The sequence below is a fragment of the Rhipicephalus microplus genome, chromosome 1 (genome assembly GCF_043290135.1).
Source record: "Rhipicephalus microplus isolate Deutch F79 chromosome 1, USDA_Rmic, whole genome shotgun sequence".
In the NCBI taxonomy this organism is placed as follows: Eukaryota; Metazoa; Arthropoda; class Arachnida; order Ixodida; family Ixodidae; genus Rhipicephalus; species Rhipicephalus microplus.
In genome coordinates, this window is record NC_134700.1 from 253,025,394 (window position 1) to 253,047,600 (window position 22,207).

Consider the following 22,207-nt stretch of genomic DNA (forward strand, 5'->3'; position numbering starts at 1 on the left):
CCATGACAGTATTGAAGCACTGTTCGAGCGACATGTATATTGGTTTGTATGGATCGACCTCTGATCCCACATGTCTGATGAGACCCAATGAGGATCGACATAGCAAATTGCAACCTATTTGCTAATACTTTTGCGAAAATTTTGTAGTCCACGTTTGACAGCGATATTGGTCTGTAGCCCTCGACGAAGCGAAGTTTTTCCTTGTCAGTTGTTTTCGGTATTAACACAGTGTGACTTTTGCAAAAAGATTGTGGGAGTGTATCCATGTCATAACTCATCTGAAAAATATTCAGCAATATAGGAGCAAGTGTTTTCTTGAAAGCTTTGTAAAATTCGCCTGAGATACCATCAGGGCCTGGTGTTTTCAATAAAGGCAAGTTGTCGATTGCTTGCTCGATTTCCTGTATAGTAATGGGCCCATTAATGACTGCACAATCATTGTCCTTGTCACAAGAGAAACAAAACTAGCCTTGAGGTAAGCGTCAAGATCATCAGGGGGAGATCTAAATAAGCTGTTATAGTACGTTTCGAACGCCAAAGTAATGTCTCCGTTATCTTTTATGAGCACATCGTTAAAGTACAAGTCTGGAATAACTTTAGAAATCGCATGGCGTTGCTTATCAAGTAAAGCTTGGCGCGTCGGTTGCTCAGAATTTAAAGTGTGCTGGTTCCGAGATCTAATACGTGCCCCTTGGTAGCGAGCAGCATCATATCTCTGTAGTTGGCACTTAATATTCTCAATGTCTTTGATGTACTTTCCCGGTATTTCGCATTCCATCTCATAAAGATTGCAAAGACTTTTAACAAGTATCTTTTCATCATTCTTTCTATAGAAAGACTTAACAGCCCCAATTTCTAAAGCTATAGCACGAACTTCTTGTTTAAAAAGCTCCCAAGCAGCGAAGATATGAAAACCAATCGAAAAAGATTGCCTCAATGCCATCTGGACGCGATTCATGAATTCCTGATCACAGAGGAGCTTCGCATTCATTTTCCAAAGGGCCCACTGGGGACGGAATTGTTTGTGACGATTTTCACCAATTTGCGCTATGACAATACAATGGTCTGAGAATGATACAGCTTCGGTGCTGCAGGAAATTTTACGAGATAGGAGTGATGAGGACACGTAAATCCGGTCAAGGCGAGCATGAGAACTGCCTTGTACTCTTGTATATGCTGTTGCCCGATTCGAGACCCCGATGTCAATTAGTCCTGCATTATCTACAATACCGGATAAAAGCTCACCACTCCTGTCTCTCTTTCCAGACGAATTATAACGATCAATAGCTTCACATACGCAGTTGAAATCTCCCATAAGTACCGTGCATCTGTCGACGTCAATTAAATTACGCACTTTTTCAAATAACTCAAGTCGTTTCGGAACATCATTAAACGCATATAGATTGATAATTCTCCATGGCACTCCTTGCAACAAAAAATCACAGCATATATACTTGCCCTCTTCATCAACACTAGTGCAGAATGCTGAACAGGGTAGGCTTTTTCTCAGAAACAACCAACAGCCCGCAGATAAACCTTTAGCATGTGAGACACACACATTAAACTGAGACAGAAAAGACCGCAGGGCCTTCTCGGTCTCTTCCTCGCTCTCGATCTTTGTCTCTTGGATGGCGACAAAGTCGAGACGCTTCCGATTGAGAAGTCTACGGAGCTGTGCTTGTTTCTGCGAAGACCTAAGGCCGCGTACGTTCAAGGTGGCAAATATGAGTCGCTCAGACTGCGCCATGGTGACTACCTTCCAATGCGCTTATCGTCCCACTTGATCAGTCCCAAGAGTTGGCGCTGAGGATTCCCGTGAACCCCCACCAGGCCTCCTAGATCGGGATCGGCGACACTTCCCCTTTGGCATGGACTTTCGGCGACGGCGTGACTCCCTAGTCACTGACGCTGGGTCACTCCCTTTGCTTGAATCCGAGCTGGACGATGCGCGACGTTTCAGTATTGCTGCATCCGTAGAGATCTGCATATCATCTTCCGACACTGCACCATGATGAAAAAGCTGCTGCGGAGCTGCAGCGCAAGCAGGTGATGAACTTTCTGCGGCATCCAGCCCAGAGTCTCTATCTTGTACTGGTGGTTCTTCGGCATCTTTATGGGTCAGCGCAACAGCACTCTTCATAGGAACTCCTACTTGTGCTAGGGGTTGTGCGGAGTCATTTTGGGTATGCTGCTTGCATGATTCACTTGGCTCTTTGCACGCAGAAGTTTCAACTGTGTCAACAGCGAGTGACTTTCTTTCCTCTTCTGGATTCCTTGTGGTAGAGCCTGCAGCATATAACATTGATGGAGTGTCTCCCGTTGCGTCCAAAACCTCGGTGGCATCCATAATATGCTGTTGTAGGTTATCATCTGGCTGTTGTGTGTGCTGTCGCAGCTTGTTGGCGTATGTCATAACACAATCTTCGGCCGAATGACCGAAGCGTCGACAGTTGTCACAGCGAGGGGTCCTGCAGTTTCGACGGATGTGTCCAACCTTACTGCACCGAAGGCAAAGTGGTGGGCGGCCAGGTATCAGGACGAGGCTTTGCACTCCGCAGACAACAAGAATATCAGGAATATCCGCAATGCGAACTCCATCAGCAAGGGACAAAACAACATCTCTATTTAGCGTCCGCATTTGTTCCATGTCCGCTACTTTCCAGCTTTCTTGTGATATTGTCTTGACCTTCCCAAAAGCTTGCAGTGCCTCGCACACATAGGCGTCCTCCAAGCGCTCAGGAAGCCACATAAGCTTCAACTTCACTTCCGTGGGCTCCGGGTCTATAACGAGGCATCGACGACTTTTGACGAAAAATTCGCCTCTTGTGACCAAGTTTGTTTTCGTCAGCGTTGACTTGCATGTGACCATCCAAACATGAGACATTTGAAATTGACCTATGGAGCTTATTTCCTTCAAGTCAATGATGCCCCGAAGAGCATCTCTAAAATCTTGAACCCGGCTGCGCGATCACTTTGCCTTTGTGGCGTTCGCGTGAATAAATAATTAAATAAGAAAAGAAGCGGCGTTCACGTGGTATGAGGTGCACGGTAAGATAGGCACATCGGATGGCTTTTGCTTACGAGTCGCCTTCGGCGAATGTGTAACGGACCCTGTGAGCTTTTAACAGAGGATGTGTATAAGCTCGAGCTTGTCTGTTGGCGTCGGCAAAAACTCGTTGACGTCACCATGCGTAGCCTAGCAGCACGTTGGAGGAAGTGAAAGAGGAGTAGAAAAGAAAAAAGTGGAAAGAAGGAATGAATCGAATAAAGTTTTTGGCGACTTGGAATTCGAACCCGGGTACTCACTGTCAGAAGGTGAGCGTCGTAACCTCTCGGCTATTCAGGCACGCTAGCAGAACAAGCATTTGCGAAGAAGGAGAAGAACAAAACTTTATTTTGAGGGAATGGGTGGGAAAGGGGACTCAGGAGCATGTTCGGCGGGTCCCGAAGTCAAGGACCCCGTTGGCTTGCGTCGCTTGTGTAACGGACTCAGAAGCACTGATTGCACCTCTGGGTCTGAAGCTCGCAAGTTGCGCCTCCCAGTGAACTATATGATGGCGTTGCTATGAACTAGATGAGACAAAATATAGAGATAAGAAGAAAGAAGGAGATAAATTAAATAAAGGAGCATGGACCAGAGAGAAGGAAATAGAGAGAGAGAAAGAAAGAAAAAAATAGAAAGATACGTGGACGAAGAATGGGTTAGAAAGGAAGGGGAAGAGAGAAAAAAAAACGATACATATAAATGTAGAGATAGGCAGAGCCTCAACCTGTCTTTCCCGGGCTTAGCTGCCCCTTTCTCTGTTCAGGTGACTATATCTCAGCTTAACTGGCTGTCTTCTGGCCATGGCTGGTCCAGAGATAACCGCTGTTCCTTCAGGTCTGGCACCACCAGTACTGTTCAGCCTGAACTTTTTTCTCTGTTATTTTTTTCCCTATTATTAGCTCTGTCATCCACGTTTCTCGAGTAACGTTGCGTACGTGTAGAGGCGAGGGAACGTCGTCATCATCATCTTCACGATAGTCATAATCATCATCGCCATCATCACGGTCGTTACCTGTTTTCCCTAAAAGTAAGAACTTCACGCCCGTGAAAAGATAATCGCAGTCGCACTTGGGACATTCTGCGCAGTTTCCATTCTCTGTGTAGAAGGGCTTCAACTCGTTGGCAGTAATGCCGCACTACAGAAAGGCGGGGAAAATAGCGATGAAAGAAGGGAAAGAGTGTTTGCCTCCAGATGGGTAGAATGTGTTTTAGTCCGTTTTTACACCCTCCCGTCCCCTCATCTTTTTCGGTGACCCCTGGCTGAGCAAAGTGATTTAAAGAATGCCTCTACGGCTACAGTTGGCATTCGTTTTTTTTTTCTTCTTTTTTTTCGTGTGTCCGCCGAGCTTCTTGTCGCCAAATTCTGCGGCCTGTTGTCAGTGGCGCCTTCGACAAAGAGAGAGAGAGAAAAAGAGAGAGATTGGAAAAGAAATGAAAACGGCAATGTAGGGCGACGATCTATGGGTCAGACGGCCCCTCGACTTCCCTCGGAGTCGCGCTTTTTTTTTCTCCACTTTTGTTGTTTTAGTGTGATTGATGTCCGGCTCAGCGCGATTACGACGTTGGCGCCTGTGAAAACGGGTTACGGGCGGTGGCGCCCGAGTGTGTCCCATACAGAGGGGATGTTGGCAGCCGAAGTTATAACGCGGCGGCTTCCGTTCCAACTTCGACGAGCGCCTCCGCGGGGCATCGCTCGCCCGCGCCGCTGCGCAACGCCGGAAACTGGCGAGCTCGCTTTAGCGTTACTTCGAACTATCTCTGCCGACAGCTCGAGTAGACGTCAGCCGACCAGGGGGTTTGTAGTTACGACACCGCACTCGCATTCCGCCCAAAAACGATCGATCACTTTTCGTAATGTACGCGTATAGGCGAGATCCTCTACTCGTTTCTCTATCCCGTTAAAATCCCGTTTTTTTTGTTTTTTTTGTGTGCTCTAATTGCTACGTGCTCTAAATACTATTTGCTCTAAGACCATTACGTGTTTTAATAACTATGCACAATGCAGAAATTATTATCAAACTTTATTTTTGATTATACCAACCCGCGGTTAGCAGGTCTTCATCTTGTGAAAGTATACGATCAGCATTTTGTAAACCTTCCGTGATACCTTCGTATGTTAACGCGTCGCTCTGCTAAGCTCGACAGGGTAAGTTGGATTTCCGATCGTGGCATGGGCGATGGGACTGACATGCAAACATCCTCGTCCTTATATAGATTTGGGTGCGCGTTAGTAAACTCCAGTGGGGTTGCAAATAATCCGGAGCCACTTATAAGGGTGCGCCTCTATCGTAATCGGTTGACTGAGAACGTCGCGAGTAATGTAATGAATGTCACGTGATATAGCATACACTTTCCCCTCTTCTCTCGCTGTCCCTCGTTTTTTTTTCTCGGTCAAGCCGAGTATTCGCTATTTCAGCACGGTTAGTAGTATGAGTAACGCTTGAACGCTTACTTTCGCGATTTGATTGTACTTTTGTTCGCTTGATTTTGTCTTTATTGCCTAAGTACTTTAATAAATACCATGAAAAAAAAACTGTTAGTAAGTTATGTCCAAGCGGCATTCTGGCGTCTCTGTATCGACAGAGACCGATGAGCGGGGCGGGGAGGGGCGATACTTCGTCCGCGTCCGGTGCGGGTCAGCGGACGCTGTCGGCGGCGGCGGCGCGCGGAGTAATCTGGGCCCAGCCAGTGCGCTGGCATCCTGTCGGTAAGCGATAGGGCGCACCCCCTGTGTTTCCCACTCCTACACCCTCAACTTGCAACGTCCAAAGAAAACGAAAACTAGCGCTGCCTTTTCTTCTCGATCACCCGCCGCCGAACGTGACCGGAGCCCGTTTTCGTGCTGCCGCCGACGCTCGCTGTTGTTCCTCCCGCGCGGAAATGAGCTGTGCTTGTCTTCCTAGAGATGTTCGTGTGTGTGCAGTGCCTGCGCGTCGTCGGGTGCTCGCGTCGCTGCCCGTGTTTCTGCTGCAGCGAAAGGAACCACCCAAGAGGAGGCGCAGCGAGCGGCGTGATCAAGCGCCTGCGACCTTGCGCCATCGGCATCTATACCGTGCTCGCGGCGTTGCTCGATAGGCTAACCATATTGCCGTTGGTAATGGCGTCGTTCGAAGTCGTCCCGTATAGGCTTGTGCGTGGTGCGAATGACCTGTCATTCTTCGTGTTTGTGTTGTTGGGCGGTGAATCGAAGGTTTAGTGTTTCTTTCACGTGATAATTCAGGGAAGTAGGCGCCAGAGAGCGATAGCTTACGACATGTTTATCCGAACACCTACTAAGGGAAACATGGCGAATGGAAACGCGACAACAACGTTCCAGAACTCAGTTATTTTTACAGTGTCCGTCGCTTTCGCTCGTGGATATGATCGCACTAAAATATTACCATGTAGCGGATTTATGTGCGGCAAATAAGTCGACGAAAGAATCTATTGCGTCAATAACGGTTTCGTAATTTGGCGAAAGAGGACTATAAACATGTTTAGATTGCATGGCCAATTTTCTAGAAAACCCGATGGTTTAAATTTCTATAGCGTATATAATGAACGAACGAATTTAAAATTTTTGTGTTCTTACTGAAGCCTAATAATGTATACCCTACTCGGAGAAACACAGAATCGAATTCGCACAACATGACTTAGCTCGCGCATATATATATAGGCTTGAGGTTGTTTGGCATAACATTTGATTCGCGCTTTTTTTTTACTGATGCTTATAATATAAACTGCCGCAGCCTGATCCCCTGACACCCGCCCAGTGTGTTCCTATAAACCGACGATAGATAACGTGGAAAGGTTGGGGGTTGAACGCGGAACTGATTGACCGCGTGCTGGTCTTCTATATCACTATAGACTCAGGCCGGGCATTTTCACTGAAAATGGCTGTCGCGTCAAGCCACTTGTGCCTCAACTTACACCTATGCCCACACCCACCTTATATCGCTGAGACTTGCTAACCTTAGCGCTCGCCTGCGCCGACTCGTACTCGGACTCCACGAGGATCTCACTTTTATAGATGGCTACGAGTATGAATGAGTCGACTGATGAGTACGTTCCCCGCGTGTTCCTTCGTGCTGTCAAAGGGCCCCTAACCAGGATATGAAAAACGAGCGCGTTACTCTCTCCCGGCGTTCCTTCTTTCCGGCACAAAATCGTGACGCCAGCTTTTTCTTCGCGTGACGTCAGGATGAAATAAGCTCGCGATTGGTCGATATACGAAGTACATCCGTCGTGAACGGTCACCTAGCCTGCTTTGCCGTGCGGTCGCTTGCCTGTGCCGCTTTGCGTGGCATGACTGTTGTCCGCAATAAACGTATAAACGTACGCAATAAACGTAAACTACACTGTCTCGCCTTTGAACTCGCTGTGATATAGGGGCCCTTGAATGAGTAAGTTCACCGATCAGTGCCACGTGTTCATGCTGTATACTGAAACAAAAATACGTTTAACTAGCAATCTGAGTTAAGATCGATCAAGCTCTTCTCGTGAGCCCTTATTTCTTCTCCGGGAGTTTAATGCGGAATCGTAATTACATGGTCAATATAGGTTGCATTTATCCTCCGAAGTACAGAGTGCTACTTTATTTTTTTTTTACATAAAACTAAGCTAGGACTGGCGGGACACGAACAAAGACGCGGGCTTAACACTTATTTGCAAGCGAACGTCGTGCTTTCTCACTTATTTCGTTAATTCGCGCTATAGCTCTTCCTGTTCTGAATTGATGTTGCCTCGTGCGTTCTCTAAGTGAAGAAAACGCTTCCTAACTCTAAACTGATTGAACTAACCCCCCGTATTCACAAACGCTCCTCGACTCGACTTTCACCCTTCACTTGACAGAGTTGAGCAGTGCGCCACTTCTCGGCTGAAAATGACGCTGCGCTACTGAAGAATCGCCGCAGATTATCTCTGATATGCAGTGACTTGCCGTTCTCAGAGATGGCGCTCCCATCGGCTTTCTCAACTGAAGGTGAAGCGTTGAGTGAAGGGACGTTCTAGAATACGGGGTCAAGTCTTCTGTCAGCTTTTTCATGCTTCTCGTGTGTGTCTGTGTGTATTTTTCGGTTGGCGTTATTACAAGTTCGGCGCTGTAGCGTCGTTCGTGGGCAGATATGTTTTTACGGCTGTTCCTGTGCAACCCGCCTGCATCCAAAGCACTGTAATCGTGAATGCTTTCGGCACGCGAGCGCATGTCATCGCAAGAAATTAGTGCGCATTCTTCCATGGACGGCCAGAAGGTGGCCGCTGGTAAACACGGTGCGGCACCGAGGCATCCGCGCTAATTGACGAAGACAAAGACACCCATTTTTGAGAGCGGGTTGGGGCTGCGCGGGGCACCGAAGGCAACTCACGCCCTGTAGCGGGACTCTAGGGGAGAGGATGTTCTCGGGGGAGTGGGAACCAGGGGCGTGCAAGCGTGATGCGCAAGCGGACGCCGCCGTGTGTGGCGTCCTCAATTAATTGCCTCGCCGCTCATTTCGCAGCGAGGGCACCCTGTATAAAACGGCCCGTTTCGCGCGGCTACAAGCGCGCCCCCACACAACCCACTGCCGAGCTTGGGTGCTGGAGGAAGGAGGGCATCTGTTGTGTTCGAGTCGGCCGGGCCAGAGCTCCGTTTTCGTTTGACGTATGCTACACCAGGTGTCCCCACCTGGCAAGAAATGCGCTCTGTGCTGCTGCTGCTAATGCGAGCTCTAGCGCTGAGCCATCAGCGTATAGTTCTGGGCTTCACTTTTGTTTCTTGCCGATAAGGTGCTGAGGCCACAAGATTTGAGAATGGGGGTCAGGCGACAGTGCGTCACTCCCCTTTCCGTCGGTTTTTTTATAAATAGCGTCCGTATGCGCGCGAAATGATCAAAAGCGAGGACACTGACTTCGGCCTTTCGTTGGACGCCTCTGTGCAACACAGCTTGTCAACCTTTTGTGGGTTGGTCTCAAGTTGGGTTTAGTGTTCGTCTCGTTTACATTCGTGCGGCTGTGGCTGCATTTAGGGCCTCTTTTCTGGTCGACGCTTTCGCATTCATTCATCGTGTGGCCAAAGCCTCGTTCTGATCACTTCCTTGTCGCCGGTCATTCATCTTGGCTCGTTCTAGTTCCCTCGGGACTGAAAGTAGTGCCTTTGCATTGTCCTTCATTCATTTACTCCCTCCTGGGCCCAGTTCTCTTCTTCTCCTCGAGCAGCCGTGCTTTTGGTCGGCACTGCTGAGGAGGGCCTTTCATCCTCTCCTTCCTTTCTCGCGATCAATAGCGATACGGCTTCGCCCTTCCCCGCCTCTCTCCCAACGCGGGACGCGGGCCCCGGAGTAGTAGGGTGTAGGGGAAAGGCAGACCCCAAAAGAGTGAAGAGGAAGGGTCCCCGGCTGGCGCATGCGCCCCGCGGCGCAGCGTTGGTGCGCGGCAAGGAGCGTGTGCTTGCGTGTGCGTGCGGCCGTGGCGTCGTCGCCGCGGAGGAGCCCCTAGGCCCGCTTGTCCTCTGCGGACGATGCGAGTCGGCTCTGCGGGCCGGCGATGGCACCCGGCGCTGCGCTGACCTCACCGACATGGACGGCGGCGCCGGTGGCAGCGGTGGCGGCGGCTCGGTGCCGCCGCCCGGTGCGCGGGCACCGGCCGACTACTATCAGCTGCTCAGCGGCAGGATTGAGGGTGCCGTCGACGCCTTCATGGACCGCCTCGGCGGCCGGCTCAGTGAACTTGAAGTGGAGCTACGCTACGCCTGGCGCGCTGTCGACCTGCTCTCTCAAGAGTACGTCAAGATGTGGGAGAAGTTGGAGCGACTCGAGGTGCTGCTCTTCGAACAGCAAGCGGTCATTGGCCAGCTCATGGGCCTCATACACGGCGAGCAAGGGGCCGTCGAGCCGATCGCCGAAGATGTGCTGCTGCAATTGGAGCGCCGGCTCCGCGAGGAAGTTGGCGCCGAAGCGGGACCGGAGCCGATGTCACCGCGCGAAGCGGTCTTCCTACGTCGGACCGTGCTCGAGGCCGTGCCCGAGGTGGTGTCGAGTCAAGAAGAGGCTACCTCGGAGGAAGGCTCGTGTTCGTGCGAAAATGAGGAATCGGACTCCGCGAGTGTGTTTACCGCGTCGGACTACCGCAGGTACCGAGGTGCTGCCGGCGGCAGCCTGGTGAGCGACCGAGACCTTTGCGAACTGGGTCGGCTCTCTGAGGACTTGGGCCGAGCTTCGGCGCTGGCCCGTGTCGAGGAAGAGGAGGACGTACCCTGTTGCGAACTTCTCGAGCCGGAGGAAGACGTTGAGGTCAAAGAAGACAGACGTGCTCGCCAACTGGCGAGGTTGCGTGAAGCGAGCCAGGAGTTGGCTCTGGCCGTCCAGAAGAACCTCGTGTCGGCCTCGGTTCTAGTCCCTGATATACCTCCGTCGCCGACGCCGGGTGGCCGTGAGGTGGGCATGGCCGTGGGCGCCTTCATTTCGGACACGTCCAGCGAGGCGTCCACCCAGCTGGTGCCGAGCGTCATCGAGGCGCAAGTGCACGGCGAGTCGCCGCAGCCAGCGATGGTAGAACCCGCAGCAGTGACGAAGCCCGATCCCGAAGTGCGGCCTGAGCGCCGGAAGACAACCGGGATGTCCTTCCCGAGTCCTCGCAAGCAGCGTGTTAAACAGGCTCGCGAGCGGAGGCACACGACGGCGGCCGTGCCTCCGTCGACCGTGGCGGCGGCCACTGAGCTTCTTCCTGACGTGTGTCCAAAGCGGACGCTGAGTGATGTGACTGTGTCCTCGGCGGAGCAGCAGACGCCGTCCAGTTCTGCCCACTCGCCATTCGGAGCCGGGCCCAGCGCTCTGCTGACGAACTTGGGATCCAAGCTCAGCATGGGCTACACCAAAGTGATGAGTTCGAGCTTACTTAAACGGGATGGTTCTAAAGAGAAATCGCAGCGGGCTAGGGCGAGGCGCCTGTCGCTGTTACGCTCCCAGAGTGCGCAGAGTGAGAGTGAACCAGCACTACCTAGGGAGCCACAACCACCGCTTGTCGTGCAGAGGTCGTTGCCTGAGATGACGACGACTCCGCCCGTCACACCCAAGCCTGAACATCCGGAACCGTTGCCCGACTCTCCTTCGGGGGAAACAGGACCTTTGGTGGGCACCTCTCCTTTACCGGGACCCTTGGAACTGAAGCCCGAGGAAGTGTCGTGCATGTTCCCTACCATCGGTGAGCTGCGCCGATCGAGCAGCGGGCAGCCGCCATTTGAAGAAGAAAACGCCGTCCAAGAAGAGGATTCGCGCCGTCCGAGTTCTAGCCTCGCCTCGTCCTTTACCTCGGAGTCGGAGGTATTTGCCGAAGCTGAGGGTGCCTCACCGCAACCGAGACCTCGCCAGCAGGCGCCACGCTTGTCAGAGCGTGGCTGGAACGAGGACTCGGTCGACTCGGAGGCTTTTGTGGACGCCGAGTACGGATCGCCAGCTCCGGTAGAACGCCCTTACCGCCACCAAAAACTGCCGCCTAACGACATCGGTTGGAGCGGTGAGGAGTTTTTCGGATCCGTGTCGTCTGTGAGTGGAGGCGAATCCGATCTCAGTGTGCTAGAGAACCAACGCGACGAAGGTGTCAGCTCCGACAGCCGCGCGCGTCTTCCCTCGCAGCCGAGTGACGAGACGGCGGAAGCGTCCGAAGACGGCAGGTATTCGAGCGCGCAGTTTGGAGACGATCGTTATGACGATGGCCGATACGGAGACGAACAATATCAGGACGATAGGTACCACGATGAAAGGTACCTAGATTCCCCGTATCGCGAAGAGCGATACCAGGAGCATGCGAAACAGGACGCATCGCGGGAGTCCGACCACCGCGTCGACTTACGGCACTCGCCACTAGAAGATCGGCTTCCAGAGGCTGATCGCAGTCCTGGACACGCCGTCGGCGGTGTGGATCAAAGTGATGTTGTCGACGGTGCAGTGCGCGCTCTCGACGACGTCATCCCTTGTGCGGAAGACGCTGGCGACGAGGTGCCACAGGAGGAGATGGAAGGAGCGACGGGCGTCGTCGCCGGAGATTCGGGACAAGAGGGTGCCACAGAATCAGCAGCAGCGGACGAACAGCGAGGGAAGCCCGAAGGGAAACCGGTGCCCACGACGTCGGAGCGGAGGGCGGGGGCCCTTCTCAGCCGTCTGGGCTCTTCGTCACAGGACCAAGGCGATGGGGCGCCGGGAGCGGCAGGTGGCGTCAAAGGAAAATGGATAGCTCTCGTGGTAAGCTCTTCTTTGCCGCATTTGATCTGAGCCCTAGATGCAGTAGCATTTGCTATGCTTTTCTCGCCTTTGGCTCACATCGGATATTTCGATGATTCTATGAAGATGATGATTCCTCTGACAAGTGTACACGCGCTCTTTGTTTGTTTTCGGGGTGGGGAAGGGGATGGAGGGGATTCGACGTAATGTCCCCGCTGTCAAAGCTTATCACTTGAACGTTTCGCTGTGTCTTTTCTGTGAAAACAGCATTTTATTAGAAACCCATTCGTGCAGTTGCTGGTGGGAAACCGGCCATGCACACGTTTGCTATGATCAACAGTCGGCTCATAGTGTCGATCTACTCTCTATAATCGGCGTGTCGGTCGGTCTGTTTGTAGCCGCATTTAAATTAATGTTGCTACATTGCGGCGCGTATACTAGGACATCGTCAGAATGCGGTCGTCCAAAGTTTGCTTTTTTGTGCGTGAGATATCAGAAATATTTCCCGTGGCACGAAGTGTGGCGTTTGTTCCCAATGGGCGCAAAGAGACCGTGCACTGAGAGATCGCAAGACGGTGGTATCGAAGCCAAGCCCGTTGCCAGGAATTTTTCTGGTATGGGGAAGGTGGGCGCCTGTTTAAGATAAAAAAAACCGTATTTTCATTATACATTCCCGGTAAAAAACACCCCCTTCCATTCTAACTTCAGGCGGGGGGGGGGGCAGGTCACTCCCCCCCCCTCCCCCTTAGATTCGGGACTGATTGAAGCTGTTTCGTGCCGCTCATTGTGAATGGTGCCCCATTGCACTTTGAGTGAACTCATCTGTGACGGATTCTAATGTTTAGATAGTCTTCGTGTGGCTTACGTGTCAAAAGTTTTGCAACCTAATTGATGTCGATTGGACGTAAGTTGTTTAACACGCCGCGATTAGAAAGATTAGTAGTAGCTGCATTCCTAATATTGCCAATTCGTGACAGCCTACAAGTTTTAACACTGCTCTGCCTTTTCTTTACTCCTTCTCTCTCCTCACGATATTCTCACGTTTTGACACTAGAGGAGCCTGTAGACACATATACGGGCGGAGGCACTCGCAGCTACTCGCGTAATTTTGCAAGTCGTGCACCGACTGGGCGTTCCATCGAATACGGCCAAGATTTCGTTACAGCAGCCCGAATAAGAGAAAGTGCGGTAGCATTGCCGGCTAGACCTTTAAGTGGTACCAGTATTATTGTGTAACTTTTTTTTCGTAATTACTTTTACTACCATTAAGCTGTCGTATTTTAATGAAGCAAGTGAAGGTCGAAGTCGCAACTAATGTCGATAAAAAGTCCGCACTAGGCGAAACTTCGAGAGTTGTCGTTTCCCAAGTGAGGGAGCCCGAACGTTCCCTTTTTTTCCTAAATACTTTAGTTTTTCCTGTAATCTATATGGTGACTTTCATATTAGGACTCCGTTTTATTATACCTAAGAATACACAACAACAGTGCTGACTGTTCCACTCTAAAGCTACATTGAACTTGAGCAACATGTTTTTGGCGCAGCATTGTTTCGGTTTACCGTACGTTTCAAGCGGGTGCGGTAGAATTGAAAATACTTTAAATTTGTTGTCGCAATACAGCAGGGGTTCGTACTCACCAAAAAAAAAAAAAACCTTACGCTAAAAGTTTTAGTACGAGCATACTTGAGCCAATCAGGATGCGGGACGTACCAGTATAGTGAAGCCGGTTGAGACTCCGAAAACGCACTCAGCAAACAGGAACTCTGTGAATTTGGCCCCAGGTCTCTAAATCTATACCGCTATCTCACGATTCACTGTGTCGCAACTGCTGTCATGACATTCCTAAAATAAAAAAAAATAATAGAGTGGAAATGGAAAAAACTGACGAATACGTTACAGTCGCCCCTCGCCCATGAAATCAAAAATTAAATAAGCGCAGTGTAGCAGCTATTACACTGTAAAAAAAAATGTCTCGGTACACAGCAAAAGCTGCTGGTAAATCGTTGCCGGAGGCATTCTGTAAATGAGTAACAGCAGGCTCCGTATCACGAAGTCTCTGTTATACATTTTTCCGTATTCTCTTTCACATCATATCTGTATTCCTGAACACAGCAGATCTGTTATTTCAAACACAGCAAATCTGTTAACCCAAACACAGCAAATCTGTCAACCCAAACACAGCAAATCTGTCAACCCAAACACAGCAAATCTGTTAACCCAAACACAGCAAATCTGTTATTCCAAACACAGCAGATCTGTTATTCCAAACACAGCAAATCTGTTATCCCAAACACAGCAAATCTGTTATCTCAAACACATCATGACTCTGTTTGTAGGAATACAGAATTTGCTGTATTTAGAGGAGGAATAAACGGAGATCGCTGTAGAGCAGTCTGGCTGTAAATTATTCCGTTATTATTAATGAAAACAGAAGCTTCAGTAAAACACCTGGTTTCGTTTAATGGCTTTTCTGTGCTTGACTAAGGTTTTGTGTAGTTTCTTTGCCTTGAAGGAAAGAGTTGTTTCACTGAGCATAAAATAAACTTAGTTTTGGTAGTAACTTAATTTGTGAAAAACTAACACAAGCTTTTGTTGACCAGTACTGTCGAAAAGCCGATGTTTTACGGGATGGAATGGAATGTTTATGTGGCTGCCTGTAGATTCTCATGATTGAGTTTTATGTCCAATTTTATGTACTGTTTCAACCTACACTAATGCAGTCTTTATGTACTGTGTGTGTGTAAACCACCCCTGCTGCTGCATACCATATAAATAATAATGCAACATTAACAAAACACAGATGAATTTATTTACATATAATACATGTGCTGTAGCTTGCTACATCACCATTCTTCATCACTTCAGCATGTTTATGCCTGAAAAGAATGTGAAAAACAAGTGATCAAATGAATGCAAGAAGCAACTTACACACACTTTATAATGCCTTCTCTGTGTATGTATATGGCCCTTGATACAAAAAGTAGGGGCACGTGGTAGAGCAAAATGTGAAAAAAAAAATCGCTTTGTTTTCTTTGCAATTTGGGGAGGGGTGTCCCTTTGTGCATCCACATTCGTGCTTTTCATAAACAGCATTTTTGGTGGCTCAAAACCAGTTTTTCCAAAAGGAAGTAGCCAGTGAAAACACACTCTAGTGCAAGCCCCTTGCATTCGCTCTATGCTTACGGCCTAATTTTCTGACGTACAAAAGTCAAAATGCTTGTCTAGAGTCAGCTGTGTATAGAAGATTGTCGGGTAACTTCTAAAGCAGTCCGAAGACACTGTGCACCTTTGTATTCACAATCCGCCTTCAGAATACATAGGTTGGAACACTTTCAGCTCCTAGCATCATTACACCTTGCATTTGCCGTGCTTGTCGATAACCTTAGATGCTGGGGGTAAAGAAGGTTCTGAGGAAGTGTAAATTTCGTTGAAGCCCGTACAGTTTTCTTGTTAATGTGAATAAATCCCTGTGACGTACTGAGGTGCTGAACCAGCAAGCTCTTTATTGTTAAACCTCCCAGCCTTTTCAGCATCTTTCGAGGTGAATCACGTATATACATGGGGACAACGGGTATGCTCTAATGGACATGGACTAATATTTCTGATGCAACTGAATAACAATGTGTGAGAACGACTCAGTGTAAGTGTTGAGTTAATGGGAATTGAGTCACAGAATCTTTCCTTTCTTTGTTTAGGGTGAGAGTCCTAGAAATGGCGACATTGAATATTTTTTTTGCATTTAATAATGGTAGTATCACACGAGCCTCTATTCTGAGATAGGATTGAAGCTTGGCCAAACTACAATGAATTTGCTGGAAATCGTTGACCACACTTGACGATACGTTGCAGATAGAGCTGAATGACATCTCACAAAAAAAAAAAAACAAGACAAGCATTGCGAGAGGCTCCACGGCGAAAAATTGACTTTGGCAGTGATTACCAAGCTTGTAACTACTAAACAAAATAATTGAACAGTGTTTCTGACAGTGCGATCACTTTTCACCTGTTTTTGAACTTTATTCCATATCTCAAAACAGTTTTTTATTACTTAGCTACCATTATTTCCCATGTATTTTAAGATAACCAGTTGATTATTTTTTTTGTATACAGCTACTGAAGCAAAATAGAAGCTATGCACTTTACCGTTATTGTGTTACAAATTTTCATAGATGCCAATTAACTCAAAAGTCAAGCTCTAGTGGTAAAAAATTCACAAAAATTCTATATTATGAAGTTAAAAGAGCAAAAAGTTTGGAAGAAAATGATGTATGGATTATATGAATATCCCTTTTAGTCACTGAGAAAACTACCTAAAATCAGCAAAAATGCACAGGATGTATAGGGCCTGCCCGGCGCTCCTGAGAAGTTTCCCACTGGCTCTGATCATGCTCAGAATGAGCAGTTACATTTTCAGAAATATTTGTTGCTATTGTATAGCAGAATGCACGGGTGAATACCTATACTGATTTTCAACTTTGCATTCTGCTGTTAAGCTCTATGTGCCACATATAGCTACAAATTATGGCTGAACTTTCTTAATATAGATTTACCAGCGCAAAAAAAGACGGCACATATTTTAATCATGAACCAACTCGCCCAAGCAGCAGCTTTAGTGAAATTTTTTAAGCACTGTTTATTGATCACAGAATGTTTTTTTTCACTATGCTGAGGTGGGAGGGGGGGGGGGTTGAGGATCCTGTAAAAAAACTGAAAGAGCTTGACCTGAACTAAGAAACATCATGTGAATATACACTACACTTATTCGTAGCCAGGCGGTGGCACACCGGGCCCGTGCCTCTCCCCTCCTTCCCCCCAAACTTTTTTCTCCATGAAATACTTAGCGCAAAATTACCATTTGCCTGCCCAGACCTCTGGTTCAGATCAAAAAGGGCCCCCTCCCCCTAAAAAGTTCTGTGTATGCCCTTGGTTTAGATGAATGAATTTCCAAACCCTGTTTAACATAAGCATCAGTGAGATTAGATAGATATATGGGGTTTAATGTCCTAAAACCACATATGGTTATGAGAAACGCTGTAGTGGAGGGCTCCGGAAATTTCGACCACCTGGGGTTCTTTAACGAAGCATCAGTGAGATTGATAACTAGGATAAAATTAAGGCCAAACCTTCCATTTTTCTCTTTTCACAACATACTATATGTCCTTGGCACAATTCACAGTATATAGAAATCTCAATTGAGAGTGCATTTTCATGTGCTGGCTCTTGTGAAATAATAGCAGTATATTTTGACTACACTCCGAAGGACAAAAAAAAAGAAAACGCCAGGCTCATAATACTTACAAACAAATTAAATTGAAAATGCAAAGCCACAATCAAGATAATATTCAGCTCTAATAACCGGATATCATCAGAAAATGTGTATGATTCATGCTCACACTTTCACTGATTGAAACGCAGCTTCTGGGCCAACTTCATTATCTTTGTGTGCACACTTGTGCGAGACTTCTGGCCACCTTCGCACCTGCTGCCCTTTTTCGTGTTGGAGCCCTTTAAGGTTATCAAGGTGTGGTTCAAATGAAACATATGAGAAGAGCACAAGGATGGGTACAGACTCGTCAATGGGCTTCATTTAGAACACGTATGGTTACACGCTACAGTCTGCAAATTCCTCATCTATGCATCATAGACTTGCATTAATTCTTGTACAATCTGAGCCAAATACGCTGGCCCAATCATTTTCCTCCTGAAAAAAAAAAAGAAGACCTCAGCAAGCTTAGGAGCCAATTGGTCAAGGCTGCATCTCCGAATTTCATTCTTGCCAGTAATGGCTGTCATAGTTTCTGACAAGTAATCAATGGACTTTCACTGAAGTCAGAGGCAGATAAGACCCTTGTCAGGAATCAACAACTTGTGTTCCCTGCGCCGTTCATATATATATTGGCCTGTTTGATTGATGTAAACATTCCTCCTGGTTTGATAAGCAACTAACAAACTAAAAGGTGTGGCACTTAGTGCAATTTTACACACCCTACTAGTGGTTTGTACGCTCCCAAAATTTTTCCAAGGCTTCCTTTGAAAAAATGTGCAATGGCCTTTTTCAGTCTTCGAATACGCACAATCATAAAATAAGTCTTCACATGCTCGTGGTAAATATGTTCAGAATGTATGATCTGATGTTAAAGTTGGGTTAATATTAAAGCACAGCATTTTGTCTGGTGAGCTAGTTTGTGGGTGAAGGTTACTCTTCTGTGCCGTTCAAGGTAAATGCTAAGACCCCGCATTGCCTCTATGAGGTGTGCAAGATTGCACTAAGTGCCACCCCACTGAGTTCGACGTGCGCTCGTCAAGTAGGATAACGAAGTCACTCAGACATGGAGGAATGTTAACATTGGTCATACAGGTCAATGTATAAATGAATGATGTAGGGAACACCAGCCCTTGATAAAGACCAGACAAGGTTCTCACCTGCCCAACTTAAATGCATACGAATTGTTTACTTTTAGTAAACCATGGCAGACTTTACTGGCAAAGACAAGAATTGAGATGCAGTTGTGACCCAATGGCACTTGAGCTTGCCTAGGCTTTTTTCCTAATGAACAAAAGCAATGATTGTGTCTGTGATACTTCACTCAGACTATCAGAATGAACGCAGGTTCCCTGCATGAGTGTACTGAATAAAACCCAGTTGCAGGTCTGCCCTCATCTTCCACTCTTCTCCTCCGACAACATCTGTTATTTAAGTGTATAAGTATCTACTGCACCTTGTAGCTGGAGTTAGGCTCACACTCATGTTGTAAAATGTCATCAATTTACTTGACCTCCTCGCACAACAATCAACACATAATGATATCGACAAGGGAACTCACCCAGTGCAATGATTGTAGGCGTTGATGGCAACTCGGCAAGCTTTTCAGTGATGCTTGTTCCCTCCTGGATGAGCAAAAATATCCCATGTACACAAAAGCACAAAGAGATATGTACAGTTGCGGCCATTCCAATATATAAATCAGAGATGCGATCCCTGCAATTCCGTTTTCCACCATGGTTCCTGGTCTATTGCAGGCTGTGTGCACCAAGTACAAATTACCTACCTAGGAGCCTTGAAACTTGGAACAATTTTAGAGCAAAGTAGAATGGATAGCGAGCACGCAAAAAAACCTGCTCACATTTTGATTCATTTTTCTCTTTGGATTACAGCAACATCATAGACAACTCTGAATGATTGCAGGTCAATATATCAATGTTAGTGGTGATAGTATTGCTTAAAATTATTTTGCATGTGCGACAGCAAGGGACAAAGTGAGCAACATCTTGCAACAACTCTGGCCTATTCCCATTCTTAGTGCCCTCCTCACTGCGTCGTAATGAGGCACTACAGCCAAAGTGACGAGAAACATTGTTCTGCAGTGCATTGCAAAAAACTAATGCTTTGTGCATGTGGAGCACTCTGATTGCACACAAACACTTTTTTTCCCATTGAGCCTGAAAAAGGCTAGTAAACCAAGTTTGTGCACTGTGGTTCACCATGCGTGCACCATGCCCCAACACAGTTTTTGTTGCATGAAGTCTCACTTTTCACAGCGCTACGTTCCTTCTCATTCACTCTGTGAACTTTATAGTCGGATGCTTGGGGACTTCACTCCCTATCCTAGTGGCTCTGATGAAACAATGGCACCTGCCCGCACTAACTGTTGGCTCAAGGGCAGTGTATTTTTTTTTTCAGAACATTTTTGTGACTACGACACAATGCGGATAACCAAAGTAAGTTCCACAAAAAAATTGAAAATTGCCTTTTTTTTACACTATCTTCAAATGCTGATACTTGTGACAAAGCGCGTGTTCCGGTGTAATTTTAATGAATAATGCTGCTGTACAAAGCCACCAAAATTACCTTAAAATGAAGCACAAAGGCAAAAGATATGCAAAGCTACACTATCCTCCTTTTAACTTGTGTCCAGCAATTCATGAATTAGGTATTTTTGGATGTTTAGCATATTTGTTCTGTCAAAAAATTTTGCTGCAGCGGTCACTAAATTCTCATACGGTAGCATTGCACTTGTTCTTTATGGGAAGAAAATACATCGATTAAGAAGTGTAAAAAAGTTAAGTCTGCTCAAAGTTCAGAAATTGTGAAATTAGAAGAAAACTGATTTCAGCAGTCAAAGTTTAATTTTCCTTTATACAAAAGCAGCTTTTTTCACAAAATTCAACTGAAAAAGCTATTGTTTTGTGCTAAAAACCTGCACAGCATTCAGTCGATCCCAGATATATTGAACTCGAAGGGGATCGCGATATATGTAGTTCAATATATCGATGAGTCGAAACACAAAATATGTGTATTTAAGGCATAAATTAGAGCATCTCAGACCTAAAAACAGTTTTTTGAAATCCTAACAAGCACTTAAAGAATGATTCTCTCACAATATGATAAAGAACAAGGCCTGAACATCTACTTTTGCAAGTTATCGCACTTCATTTCACTTGAAAATAGTCTGTAAACTTTTCTCTCTTTTTGCGTGCCACCAAGTTTCAGTTGTCCTCAATATCACTGGACCCTTCCAAGTAAGCAAATTCAGCTCATTCGGCCACAACAGCGCTGAGTGGCACTGAATGCCAATGTAAGCTCCGTAGAGCGTTGGTGGCGAAAGCAATAATTCCACGGCACCGTCAACATTGGGCATCATCTCGGCATCCATGCAGTCAGAACCAGCGACGTCGTCTTCTGCTCCAATGAAGCCGCTCGCTGTCCGAGATGGTGCCCGAAAACACTAACAAGGCATAGAATTTACTGAGGCATTGTACGCCCTTGACAGCAGTCATGACGCACTCAAAGTCGTCACCTGGCACAAAGCCCGCAAAGAAACAGTTCACGACTGTGCTTTACTTGAGGTCGCTCCTAGCACCAGCCATGATTTTTATCGCTACGAGCGTATCAATGTGTAGCGCCGACTTCCAAATGATGATTTATCAGTAACGAGGCGAGAAGTACACAGGTCCACAAGCCACAAAAGGCGATGCTGCCCACAAACGAGCAAGCTCCCACCGTCAGCATGTTGGTGATAGCGATGTCACTTGTGGCTTTGTCATTTTGTAACCGACAGCTGTTGCTTTGGTGCGGAAAGCTAGAAAAAAGCGTAGCCTCCGAAATGAGCGTTCTAAAACCGGAAGCACCAAAATACCTCATGAAGTTGCACATCTCGAAGGCCACGCTTTTCAGTCCCACATGCCATCATACACGATTGAATGCGAACATCGCAATGAGATCACTAAACTTCCTTAAGTCATTCCACTTCGTTTTGGTGCCCTCGGTCATCACCATGCCCCCACGTTAAAACCTGCAGATCGCACATCAAGCATACCGGTGCACTCACAAGTGCTGTGCAACGAGCTAGATCAGCAAGATGGAGTTTCAATGTTTCACTTTTCAGCACCCCCTTTTAGTCACTTGCACGCGAAAAGGGATCGGAACTTGTCGAATTGTGGCTATAAATGATCATTATTTGTTAGGAAAAATGCAATTTGTGGGCTTTAGCGTGGCTCAGAGTTCAATTTAGCGGATGTTCTGCTGTGCGTGAGTTCGATAGATGTGTACAGCAGTCCCGTATTTTTGCATGGGAAATTCAAGGGGATCTCTCAACTTTTTGATATAGCCAATAATTCGATATATCATAGTTTGATATACCCGGGATCGACTGTATTCTATAAAATCTAGAACCTAAAGCTGTTCTCAACAAACCAATACATCACTTTCTGAAAAGATGTTACTGTCCAGTTTTGTACTAACATAATGCAACAAAGTGAAACTTACTTCAAATACTTGGTAAAGGTAGTTCTTGTCTTCCTTAAAATGCGCGCAGAGGAATGGTAGCACAGCTACCTGGACTGCTTTTTCTCTTTGTCCTTCGTCTCTCACGCGCACCACCAGTTCCATAGTATGTTTCGTCGGCGCCTCCTCCATCATCTGAAATAATGCAGGCGCACAGGCCGCCATCCTCTCCTGGAAGATTTCCTGCAATTATTCCAAAAATCAAAGTA

The 22,207-nt window shown here is 47.2% G+C and overlaps 1 protein-coding gene across 7 annotated transcripts in view; it reads left to right on the plus strand.

Annotated features, from left to right (window-relative positions):
- LOC119186565 (protein unc-13 homolog B) overlaps positions 1 to 22,207 on the plus strand; it is a 353,376-nt gene that overhangs the window by 101,494 nt on the left and 229,675 nt on the right. The window contains exon 1 of one of the 7 annotated variants that reach the window (XM_075893351.1): positions 9,466 to 12,237. The exons of 4 other annotated variants lie outside the window; for them this stretch is intronic. In XM_075893351.1, coding sequence (XP_075749466.1) covers positions 9,577 to 12,237 — 2,661 coding nt within the window. In that variant the 5' untranslated portion in view covers positions 9,466 to 9,576. Of the gene's footprint in view, positions 1 to 9,465; positions 12,238 to 22,207 lie in introns of those variants that run through there. 2 more of the 7 variants (XM_075893346.1, XM_075893357.1) reach the window with 2 other exon arrangements.